The sequence below is a fragment of the Sitophilus oryzae genome, unplaced genomic scaffold (genome assembly GCF_002938485.1).
Source record: "Sitophilus oryzae breed Bouriz unplaced genomic scaffold, Soryzae_2.0 scaffold_1576_pilon_pilon, whole genome shotgun sequence".
Lineage (NCBI taxonomy): Eukaryota > Metazoa > Arthropoda > Insecta > Coleoptera > Curculionidae > Sitophilus > Sitophilus oryzae.
Genome location: NW_022146254.1, coordinates 7,871,900 through 7,884,653, shown reverse-complemented (window position 1 = coordinate 7,884,653; position 12,754 = coordinate 7,871,900). Strand labels below are relative to the sequence as shown.

General features: G+C 31.1%; 1 protein-coding gene across 2 annotated transcripts; it reads left to right on the top strand.

Moving 5' to 3' along the window:
- The first annotated feature begins 7,392 nt into the window (after positions 1-7,392).
- Positions 7,393-12,721, top strand: LOC115879271 (proton-coupled folate transporter). Of its 2 annotated transcripts, none has more exons than XM_030895985.1 (8): positions 7,393-7,644; positions 7,704-7,830; positions 8,296-8,538; positions 8,608-8,839; positions 8,926-9,579; positions 9,637-9,720; positions 9,850-10,006; positions 12,432-12,721. In XM_030895985.1, the coding sequence occupies exons 3-8, from the start codon at positions 8,296-8,298 to the stop codon at positions 12,538-12,540; spliced, it is 1,479 nt and encodes a 492-aa protein (XP_030751845.1). In that variant the 5' UTR covers positions 7,393-7,644; positions 7,704-7,830; the 3' UTR covers positions 12,541-12,721. The 2 variants fall into 2 exon arrangements, with proteins under 2 accessions (XP_030751845.1, XP_030751846.1); XM_030895986.1 differs by having other exon boundaries at positions 7,404-7,546.
- Positions 12,722-12,754: the final 33 nt, after the last annotated feature.

Genomic DNA, 12,754 nt, shown 5'->3' with positions numbered 1-12,754 from the left:
ACTTGCTTGTTAGGTACGTTAAATGGGTATGTAACATAAAATTAACGAATAAAGTAGGCTCGCACATTTCCATGTAAAGATGTGATTTCCTAGCGACGCGATGGCTGGCGTCCGCGTCCCGCCGCACTGTAGTTTGTTTCCCTATAAGCGATTCATTATTTTTCATTGATATAATAAAATACAGATTTTGGTCACGTACGTTCATGAAAACCTTAAATGATGAGTAAGTAAAAAAAGTAAGTCGACAGGCTGGTTACGATTAAGCTGTCGTTCCATATTCCGTTTTAATATCGTTGAATTTTTTAATCCCAGTCATTTGTTAATTTGTAGGCAGTGGTGTACGTTATACAATTTTATTTATTTTGAGTTTAAAACCGAATATAAAAATCTGTTTTCTAATAATAATAAAGGTATTATCTAACATACATCACAAGATTTATAAATTACCGATACGCTACTAACGTTTGACACTTTCTGTGTAAGGCACAAAACATATTTTATTTTATCCGAGTTTGGATTTGAAATGCTTATGATCAAAATGGTTGTTTTATCATAATAAGAAGTATTTTAGATCGGAGATATAATATATAGTAGAAGTTATTCATTACCAGTTCAGGCGTGAGTTGTGACCCAGATTTCTATTACATTTAGAAAAAATTAAGTATACCTACCTACGGCACTGTCATTTACAATCTTAATATGCGGATATAATTGCTTAATGAATTTATTGCATCGTAATCATATTGCGAAAGGATTTATTGTTTCACAGATAAATAAATAATTTATTATACTCGCTATAACGAATTTTATTACCACGTGAAATTGTTATTACCACAAATATACAGGGCGAGTCTTAAGTAAGTGCAAATATTTTCAGGGCTGGTAGATATCGAGAAAAGAAACATATTTTTTCTTTACCGTTTTTTCAAAGAAATCCAAAATAACCGAGTTATTTTATTCACTTACGAAAATTTCCAAAAAAAAAAAATTTTTGCTGAAATTTTGAGAACCACTGGATCTTTTCTGGATTTTCTTATTTGTAAATTTAATTTACTACTTATGTTGCCATATTATCAGCAAACTATGTCTTTTAACTAAAAACTAAAAAAAATTCCAAAAATTCGTTTTGTAATTGAAAACCCTATTTTTCTATACCTAATGATAATAATTAATTATTATTGTATATCTCCATTATTATGTATTTTTTTGGATTTTCAATTAATAAATTACTTTTAGATAATATCATAATCTATATTTAAAATAATTGATTACTCTTTTATTTAATGAACGCTAAATATATTCAGGGCGGTCTTTATATTTAAGTACACCGATAAAGATTGTTGATTTCTTTCCTACATAATTTGGAAACATGAGATGTGAACTTATGTCAACGTCATAATATACAGGGTGGCGCCTCTCATACGCCGCGGAGGCTCCAAGGAGAACGACAGTTTGTTTTGAAATGAAATTTTGTGAGAATATGTAGGTTAATTCAGAGCACTTTTTAAAAATATAGAGGAAAAAGAAGTTACATATTATCAAGGTTGTGTTTTTTGTAATGGAACACCCTATATATTAATTGATTTTCGGATTCTGGGAGAAAAATAAAGGTGAGTTTTATGAGAGAAGTATATGACTAAAATGTAAGGTTTTTGACATATTTAACATTTTCTAGAAAAAGAACAATTTTTAAATTACAATAAAAGTTACCTAAATTGGAATTTACCCGGTATAGCCTAATCTGTAGTTAAATTAACTATTGTACTTTAAATGAAATTAGAACTTGATCCAAAAAGTTATACAGGGTTAGACAAAATTAATATTGAACATTGGCCGATCACCTTTAAAAGCATGTTACTCTTTTATTTTAAATGGAACATCCAGAATATTATTCCGATATTCAATGGAGAATTTATGTCTCTTCAAAATACTATTAAGGTTGCCTACCCCTCAAACAAAGATTTTCCTAGATATTTTCATTTACATGATTTGATCTGAGTAGATCTTTATTATTTGATAAAATCTAGGTGGCTGTGATATGTCTGACGTTACTTCATCATAGCTGTCTAATTAGTCCAACTTTAATAACTAGTTATCTTTTTGTGTGAGTTAAAAGAAAAAAAATTCTCAGAAATTTACCGAAAATGCAAACATCCTACATCAGAGAGAATTGATATGATTCTATTAGTTGGTGAATGCAGTGTGCATTCACCAATTATTAGTGTTTACAAAACTCGACCAAACTATTGTCGACAATATGAGAGAAATTATTGTATATATAGGTAGAACTCCACATATGCCTTTTAAAATGAAAATATCCTTTTGAAAAGACAATCATTTTATGCAGTTAACAGGAAAGGAAGCATTTTGAGCATTTGATTTCATCCAGCTAATTTTTGTCACATAATTATAGGTTTATATCTAGTTTTAATTCTATAATAATTAAAATTTGTTTTAAACGCGTTTATTACCGTTGGGTATTTTACTCCACCATCTTTTATTTTTGTTAAATTAACAAAAGGTTATCACACAGACATCTAGTTTTTTTAAAATAATTAAGATCTATTGCCGCAAAATCATAAAAATTAAAATATCTAGGAAAATCTTTGTCTGAGGGGTTAGGTTGGGCAACCTTAATAATATTTTGAAGATATATGTGTAAATTCCCAATGGAACACCGGAAAAGTATATCGGGTGTTCCGTTTAAAATAAAGGAGTAACTTTGCTTTTAAAAGTGACTAATGTTCTATATTAATTTTGTCTCACCCTGTATAACTTTTCGGTTGAAATTTCAATTTGGTTTAACATAGGTACAATGGTTACTGTAATTCAATATCAGGCTATATAAGGTCAACTAAAATTTAGGTAGCTGTTATCGAAATTTAAAATTAACTCTTTTTATTTTCACAAGATGTGAAATATGTCTAAATCTATGGTCTAAATCCTTAGATTTTAGGTATAAGCTTCTTTGATAAAACTCACCTTTATTTTTTTCCTAGAATCCAAAAATCAATTAATATATAGGGTGTTCCATTAGAAAAAACACAACTTTGATGTGTAACTTTTTTTGGGGACACCCTGTATAATTCTATATATTTTTATAAAATGCTTTCAGTTAACCTACATATGCGGCCAAAATTTCATTTCGATATAAAATATCGTTCTTCTTGGAGCCTCCGTGGCGTATGAGAGGCGTCACCCTGTCCCACGAGGTGTCCCAACATTCCGTGAATGGAATATTGGGACACCCGGAATACAATTCGGACCACTCTGTATAGTAACATGTCGAGATGGCTAGAAAGTTTTATACCTCAACAACAATTTTTAAATTGCTCTCTCGTTTGGCGATTCTATTTCATTTTTGTAAGAGCGAAACATTTTTTTTTGTACAATTAATCGCCTCGATTTTTTTAAAAACAACACATTGGGCATATATCTATAGGTTTCTATAAATAAATACATATGCAGGATATCCAACTGCTACGTATTTTTGGAATCAAAATAAGTTCATTGGGTACAATTTACCTCTATACAAAAGTGCTTCGTTTGTCCGCTAGAGGGCATCAAATGTTAAAAAAATAAACTCATTTCTTCATATATTTTAAGAACCGTTATTCCAATTTGAATGAGATTTTGCGTGTCTATGTTTTGGTAAGTGCTTTAATATTTGACTTATTGTAATGGTGAAAACTACCCCCACTCCTAGATAAATTTTAGTATAAGTATTTTCCAACTCCACCGACGACAGATTTTATTTTAGTATAATGGTCCCTCTAGAGTATTTACTACATTTTTTGCCTCTTGTCAAAAAGACCACATCGCATAGTTTTTTTAGAAAAATATTTTTGGGGAATTTATTTTTCCAAAGCAGACCTCTAATAAATATACAGGGGCTTCCGATATTTCATGGACATAGAACAACTACGTAGTTTTTGAATCAAAATAAGTTAGTTGCGCATAATTTACTTATATACAAAAGTGCTTCGTTTGTCCGTTAGAGGACATGCATCAATCAAAAATGAACCCGGAAGTTAATTAATTTAAAATTTATTAATTTTTTAAGCTTTTTATGAAGCTATTGTCAATTATTATTTTTGATACCAACATAAAATTCCATATTCTCGCCATCTAGATTATTCGAGCATAATAGATTTTATGTGCTTCGATAGTTTGATCTGACAAAAAAACATTTTTTGGAAGTCACCTTCTTCGTCGTGGCGTTTTCTTCTTTTTCTTTTCTTTCACTTCCATTTTACGAAAAAAAACGGTCGTTGGTCGAGTTGGAAAAAATGTATGTACTAAAATTTATGTAGGAGTGGGGGTAGTTTTCAGTCTTCCCGTATTTTTTCTTGATTTTTGAGAAAGCCAAATGGTAAAGCACTTAACAAACCAGACACCCAAAATCTCATTCAAATCGGAATGACGGTTCTTAAAATACCTGAAAAAATGTGTATTTTTATGTTTTTTTAAAGTTTGATGCCCTCTAGCGGACAAACGAAGCACTTTTGCATAGAGGTAGAATTAGAATTAGAATAAGTGGGAGGGGGGTTAATCTCTGCGACCTTAGAGATCTCTTGTGTCCCCCTTTCTTGAGTTATAACTCATCATACAGTCCCAGGACTTCCTACGGAGACCCGTGTCCCTCACAGTCGAGGAGCTACGACCCAGGCCGGGTAGACGAAACGGTAGCTTGTGTCGCCTGTTGGGTTTAGAGGTAGGAGGTAGGCTCCCGACCCTTTGCATAGAGGTAAATTGTGTCCAATGAATTTATTTTGATTCCAAAAATACGCAGCAGTTCTATGTCCACGGAATATTGGGACACCCTGTATATGTATTTATTTATAGAAACCTATAGATATATCGTCCTATTGCTGCCAAAAGTCACTAACTAACATTTTTCCGAACAACCAAATTCAATCACTAACTATGTTTTGAAGCGGACTTTGAAGCGGATAATCGATTGCAAAAGTCATTAACTACGATTTCTGGCTATTTATGTTTTATTTTAATACCGAATAGTTACTAACTATGACATCTTTATGCAATGCAATTAATCTTTAGACGCATTTTTCTCGGAAGTAATAAAAAGTAAGTTAGTGAATTTTGGCAGCAATGGGACGATATGCCCAATGTGTTGTTTTTAAAAAATTCGAGGTGATTAATTGTACAAAAAAAAACATTTTTCGCTCTTACAAAAATGAAATAGAATCGCCAAACGAGAGAGTAATTTAAAAATTGTTGTTGAGGTATGAAACTTTCTAGACATCTCGATGCGTTACTATACAGGGTGGTCCGAATTGTATTCCGGAAACTTTGGCAGCATATTCTGCAGATAAAAATAAGTAAAAAAGTTCGTATAAACGTATGTCCTAAATGCTTAGTTTCGGAGATACAGGGTGTAGAAGTTTCATTTTGTTTCAATTTTTTCCAAATAATTTCTGATGTAACGTCAATATTTGTATGAAAATTGGTGTCTGGGAGTTTTTTGACATGAGAAATTTGATTTTGATGTCAATATTACTCCTATTTGTAGGGGGCGCCACCTACATGTGTTTTAACTGTTTTAAAGAGTAATAACTTTTCGTCCTTACCTGTATAAAATTACTGAGTGAAAAAATATACATTTCCATTAATTTTTACGTAAAAAATGTCTCTTGGTAAAAATCGCTACAAGCAACCCTTCTGAAGATATGTACTTAGAACGCTTAGAACGGAAATAGTCAAAACATGTCACTATAATGACAAAAAATAAACACGTTGAGTAGATATTACAAGGATATTAGTTATTTGAGTGAAATAATAAATTTGGAATTTTTTATTTTTTTTGTTTTGTTTCAACTGTTTTGAAGCGTAATAACTTTTTGTCCGTACCTGTAAAAAAAAACTACCGAGCGAAAAAATATACCTCTCTGTGATTTTCTACGTAAAAAATATCTCTCTGTAAAAATTGCTACGAGCAACCGTTCTTAAGATATTTAGAATGGAAATAGTAAATACATGTCATTATTGACGAAAAATAAACGCGTTGAGTAGATAGTTATTTCAATGAAATAATAAATTTGGGAAATATTTGTTTTTTTTTAAATTAATCATAAATTTTTCTGTGAAAAATGTTGATAAAACAGTTTCTCTTGAACTTTTGGCACAAAAACATTTAAAATTTATGATTTTAGTCTAATAACTATTTAGTCAATATGTTTAATAATTTATGTCAATGATGACAGGTATTGATAATTTAGATTCCAAATATCTCGAAAACCATTACTCGTAGCGATTTTTACCAAGAGACCTTTTTTAAGTAAAAATCGTCGTAAATGTGTACTTTTTTACTCAGTAGTTTTATACAGTTACGGACGAAAAGTTATTACTCTTCAAAACAGTTAAAAAATATGTAGGTGGCGCCCTCTACTAGTAGAAGTCATATTGAATCATCAAAATCGAATTTCTCGTCAAAAAACTCCCAGACACCAATTTTCATCCAAATATTGACGTTACTTCATAAATTATTTCGAAAAAATCGAAATAAAAATTAAATTTCTACACCCTGTATCACCGAAACTAAGCCTTTTAGGACATACATTTATATGAACTTTTTTACTTATTTTTATATGCAGAATATCCTGTGTAACCACCCTGTATATTAGCGGGCCAGCGCACTGTTATTTATTTACATAGCTATGTTTGTGCCTGTTATTTTTGGGAAGTAACAACCTCAAGTAACAACAGTTGTATCTGATAATTTAACTCTGCTATCCCGATTTCACACGACAATCCTTGTTTATAGTTTATAAACAATGGTATACTTAATATGCTACCGTATGATCGAGAAAAAACGGCGTCAGCGATGGCTATGGAATGAAGATCGCTGTCATTTTATATGTAAATTTATATGGGAAATGTCATTGATGTTCATTTCCCAGCCAACTGGACGCCGTTTTTTTTCGATCATACGGTACTTCCAGACCTGTTATTCTATGGAAGCAATAACAATTTTTGAGAACAGTTATTTATAAATAAGGGTTTCCCAAATAAATGAAATAAAAATAACAACCTACATACCTAGAAAGGTCTAAGATATGTCTTCATTCTTCTCATTCTTATACAATGTGATCAAAACAAAAACGGCGTCAGCGATGGCTATGAAATGAAGATTGCTGTCATTTTATATGTAAAATTATATGAGGAATGTCATCGATCGTCATTTTCAAGCCAATTGAACGCCATTTTTTCCGATCATACGGTATATTCCTTGCTATAGAATAAGAAACACCCTGTATATTGCTCTTGTTTTTCTGAATAGCAGCTGAATAGATAACAATTTTTAATGCTGTGCTTTCAAATATTTGTTATTATTATTACTGGCTATATAATCTAAATTGTTTTCACAAGACTATTTTCTTGATATCATAAGTAGTATAGGTATTTAACTAGCTGCTTAATTATAACTGATTACAATATAAAACCACATTGCACATGGTTGTTTTTAGAATCATTTCTCTAATCTAATTTCATTCATCATTTTAAATTAATCTTTTAAATAGAACGGGTTAGTGAGTTAGTGATTTATTATTTACTACCTATTCTGTGATAGTGTTAAGTCTTAAGTCGATATATTTTTAATAAAATATAAAATAGGTGTAATAGGTAGTAAATTAATTTTCAAACATGATGTAAATATTCCTTATAATTAATATTGTCAACAGAAACAGAAAATGTTTCATCATAGAGTTTTAGACTGGTTTTTATAGAATACATAAAAGGGCCTTACGCAATAAAACCAGTTAAAAAGAGGGAGCTTAGCTTTTGAATAATACGTCTCGTCAAACTAAGGTATGTAGTTTTTTTTTCACGTGTGATAGTAAACCGAACTTCTTAAGGAAAGATAATTACATTTTTTATTCTAAAAAATAATTCAAGGACAGGATGGACATGTGCTCTTGATTGGAAATTTCCAAAGAAATTTCAAAAGTGACAAATGACATAACCTAACTTTTGAAGTAATAGTTTATAGTTTTTAATTTTAATTATTTTTCATATTTTCTGTATGCTCTGGAAATAATAACATATTAATTTATATAGTAATGCAGATCTATGTTTATTCTACAATATTTAGGAATCTACTAAAGGGCTACTAAAGATACCTACAAATATTGGCTTGAAAGTGTTGTTACTTGATAAGTTAATTTAAAAATAATTTTATATTAACTAGCACATGATTATGCTTCCGAAGGATTACTTTATTATTCGTCTAACCGAGCGACCGTTCAGAAAATGTATTAAAGCTATTTCTGATAGATGGATAGGCTATCAAGAAGATCGCCAACTTCTACAAATATATGCTCAAGAATATGCCACTACTTAAGTTATGTAACAGTAGAGCCATCATTAACACTGTATATGATGGCTTTTATGATCACCTCAGTTATAGAACAGTCACTTTTTGTATACAAAGCTTGCAGAGTAGACCACGGTTACAATGAAACCGTATGCAGAAATATTAGCCAACCAGAGTATTCAGATATAAATAAGAAAGTTCAAGTAAGAAATAAAACTATAGTAGGGTGATTATCCCAGTTTTATTTTATATAACTTTTGTATTTTTTTTAGATCACTGTATCTAATTTTATATTGTGGAATAATGTAGCCGGTCACGCAGGCCAAATTATTTTAGCTTTCTTTATGGGAGCATGGTCTGATAAACGTGGTAGAAAACTCCCTCTTATAATAGGACTAATTGGAAAACTTTATTATTCTGTGATGATTGTAGTAAATTCCTTAAAACCTGACTGGCCTGTCATGTATATCGTTTATACAGCAACTTTACCAATGACAATTACAGGTAAAGCCCAGTTATATTTAGTATAATCGTGATACCGTATTAAAATCTAATCCATTCATAGGTAAATGATTTTAAATTTATTCTAGGAGCTGATGTGGCTATTTTTGCTGCAGCCTTTACTTATCTAGTAGATGTCAGTAGTAAAGAGAATCGTACTATTAGGGTCACATTACTAGAAGTATGCTATTTAGCTACAATGCCAACAGGAATTGCGTTAGGTTCATTTATATACAGTAAAGTGAATCAATCCTATACAATAATGTTTATAATCAATGCAAGTTTACTTGGTGCTGCCATTCTGTACTCTTTTGTGAGGCTTGAGTGGCAAACTGCAGCTAACCAAAAGCCCCTTATGGAAGTTAAAAACATTCTAACAGATTTTTTCGATTATAATCATGTCGTAGACACAGTAAAGACACTGTCTAAAAGAAGAGAAAATAAGAAAAGAAGAATATTGCTGATGCTGATTTTGATGATGGCTTTATATACATTTCAAAGAGATGAAAGAACCGTTACTTTTTTGTACTGTCAGAGAGCTTTTAATTGGGATGTCAGTCAATACAGCACCTTCAGAACATTTCAAAGTGCCCTGCAAGATTTAGGCTTGCTTTTTGGAGTTCCGATTTTGAGCAAATGTTTGGGCTTTAGAGACAGCATAATTGTCATGGTTGGAGCTTTTGCTCATTCTTGTGCAAGGGTGTTTTATGCTGCGGCTATTGACACATGGATATTTTATATTGGTAAATAAATTTTAGATAGTAGGCATCTTTGTAAGTTTTTATGTATTTGTTTTATAGGTGGTGTCTTTGCTGCTTTTGGTCCTATAGTAGCACCAGTAATAAGGTCAATGGTTTCTAAAATTATACACATATCAGAAAAAGGTATGCTGTATTAATTGTTATTAAATTGATATATTTTTTTATTGATATATCTACTGTAAAGATTGAGCCTTTATGATTTATTCATTTAAGTATTAGACATTTAAAGTATTGATACATTATAATTTTTAGGCAAAGCCTTTTCTGTACTGGGTGTGGCGGATAATGCTATTCCTATAATATCTGGTGTTCTTTACAGTAAGTTGTACAGTCTTACTATAACATCGCATCCGGCGGCTATATTTTATTTGACCATTGGTTCTCAAATTGGTGTATTTCTTTTAGTGTTGTAAGTATTCTTTAAAATAATACCTATAATATAGTATTAAGCTTTTGATTTTCATGCATTTGTTATCCGTTGATACGATGGTCCGACGGCTCTTTGATTAATCATAGTGTTTTCGCCGTCACTTTTCAGCCGTATTTTTTTTACTCCAGCTCTTCAATGGAGGAAGCTAAAATAAATTAACTATTCGTACGATAACGCATAGATAAATGAAACAAGTTTAGATTGGAAAGTGCCCATAAGGACAATGTAAACACTATTTGGCGCTATTCTTGCAACGGTCGCGACCCAAAACTTTTGAAAATTTCGGAGCGGTTCGGCTTTTTCCGGAATTATATCGCCAAATATTGTTTATTCAAATTTATTATTATTTTCGTTTACTTTTATAAATAAAATACAGTGTGTTGCATACAAGAAACTTTATTTTATATAAGGACGCATGTATGAAATACCTATGAAATATTGGAAACCGACGTTATGCCACGATCCACGATGGTTTTTGCAGTTCACAGTTCACAGCACAGCTTTTTAAGTTTTTAATGCCACTTTTTCACAATTATCACCGGTTGGAGTAAATAAAACTTGAATTGAACTCACAAGATAGCAATAATTACTTTGAAAATGGACGCTATAAACACTTTTCGGAATTAATTTAATGAGAGCGACTTTGAAGATTCTGACTTTGACAAGAGAAAATTATTTCTGTTTTTGTTTGCCGTTGTTCTATCGTTGTTCTTAGCGACCGCTATAGTAGCGCCAGATCGCGTATAACGGTCGCGACCCAATATAATTTCGCGAGTAATTTCGCGACCCAAAATTTTTACGGGCTTTCCAATCTAAACTTGTTGCTAACTTGTTAAAAAAAAATTATCTATGCGATAACGGACGTTTTGACACTTTTTTGACAAATTTAATCTAACCTTAATAAAAATACCGTATGATCGAAAAAAACAGCGTCCAGTTGGCTTGGAAATGACAATCGATGATATTTCCCATATACTTTTCCATGTAAAATGACAGCGATCTTCATTTCATAGCCATCGCCGACGCCGACGCTGTTTTTTTTTCGATCGTATTGTTTAAGTAAAACAGCGAAATCGTTATGGAAATGAAAATATAAATTGACACCAACGCATATCTGATAAATGGAGGCTTGAAAATGCAATAAATTCAAAGTCTTTAAATTCCAAAGTTTTTAAATTCAACCAATAAAATTAATATCGTATCATCGTATCGTCGGATAAGGGATGCATGATAATCAACGTTCTCAGTTCAATTAATTTTTCTTTAAATATAGTTTGAATACCATATATGAGGTTTAATTGCCATATTATTATACAATTTGACTGTCATAAACATAAAACTGATGTAGGTTGAAGGAGATTTAAGTGTTAAATAATTAGACAGTTTATACTATTCCTGAAGAATGTTTTTAGTATTTATTTTTATTTTGCAAAGGATTAATGCGAAATTATAAAGTTGTTTAACATGATAAGAAGTTTATAATAACTAAAAAACTAATGAGTATGAAAAAGCAAATATAAATATAAGTATATTAAATAGTGTGGATGTGCCATGATTTTATAAATCGACAATTAATGTCTATCTGACGTTTGTAATCATTTTCTTAAAATAAAACTATGTGCGCGTTCAGGGAACACAGTGGCTGATCGACCGCTGAGAATTTTTATTTTTTTAAATGTTTTTATAAGAACACGGTTGCCAACACTCGAAGTTAGATTACTACTACCCTTGATTATATAAACAAGGCTACTACTCTTACTAAGGTTACTTAGCTAGATTCGATTATTAAAAACCGCTAGAACCCACTAGGAGCGATATTGAAACTGAAATTTTGTCATATTGCCTATTTTTGAATCTTTTGGTGAGGCTCTCATCACGTGATGAGACAGATGTAACGAAACTTTAAGAATATATGATAATTACGTGACTATTGGTGCAAACTTTCAAAAAAATAGTTGCATGTTGCAATTTATGTAATAATTTTTGTGTCAATTTTACTTATTTCTTATTCAAAAATTTAAACTGCTAGCCACTATATGAATCTTTTTCTCGCTAAACCGAAAAAAAACCGCTAGATCTAGCGGGAAAACTGCCAAGTTGGCAACAGTGCATAAGAAATACAAATGAGTTGAGTTTATAATAATATACCGGGTGCCGAGTTTAAAATATAACAAAGGTGCTTCTAATTTTCAAATTTGGCGGCAACACCGTAATGCTGAAAATGTTATGGCGATGAAGCAGATGCATTTATGTAATTGATTGAAAAATTGATTCATTTTTGGAGAAAAATTGTAACAATTGTTCGTTACAAGTTATCAAGTGCCACGACTTTTTGATGAACCGCTGTGATGCACTGTCGGCATATAGAAATGACTATGTCCAAACTTGTGTTATTTATTTTTAGATATATTCATTTTGTTTATAAAGAAGATCAGGCTCCTAATGATCAAGAAGAATCCCAAGATAAATGCCTCAGTGAAGGACAACCTCAAGATTCTACAGAAGTTGACTGAATATGCCATAAATTCTATTTAGAATTATATATATTTTAGAGGTTTTATGATTAACTAGCGTGTGCTAGTATTTAGTGTATTTGTGTAAGTAAGTTCCTAAATGTTTTATTTGTAGGTATTTAATATGCATAATTGTGTAGAGTATATTTTTCTAAAGTAGAATAAAATTCATTTCTATGTATCTGTCAGTTTATTTAGCCATCAGAAAATGTAT

What these genes read in the sequence shown, in the direction of transcription:
- LOC115879271 (XM_030895985.1), top strand. Translation starts at nt 8,296, where the DNA reads ATGGATAGGCTATCAAGAAGATCGCCAACTTCTACAAATATATGCTCA. An exon ending in CACATGGATATTTTATATTG is followed by an intron (nt 9,580 to 9,636) that starts GTAAATAAATTT and finishes TTTGTTTTATAG; the next exon opens with GTGGTGTCTTTGCTGCTTTT. An exon ending in GGTGTATTTCTTTTAGTGTT is followed by an intron (nt 10,007 to 12,431) that starts GTAAGTATTCTT and finishes ATTTATTTTTAG; the next exon opens with ATATATTCATTTTGTTTATA.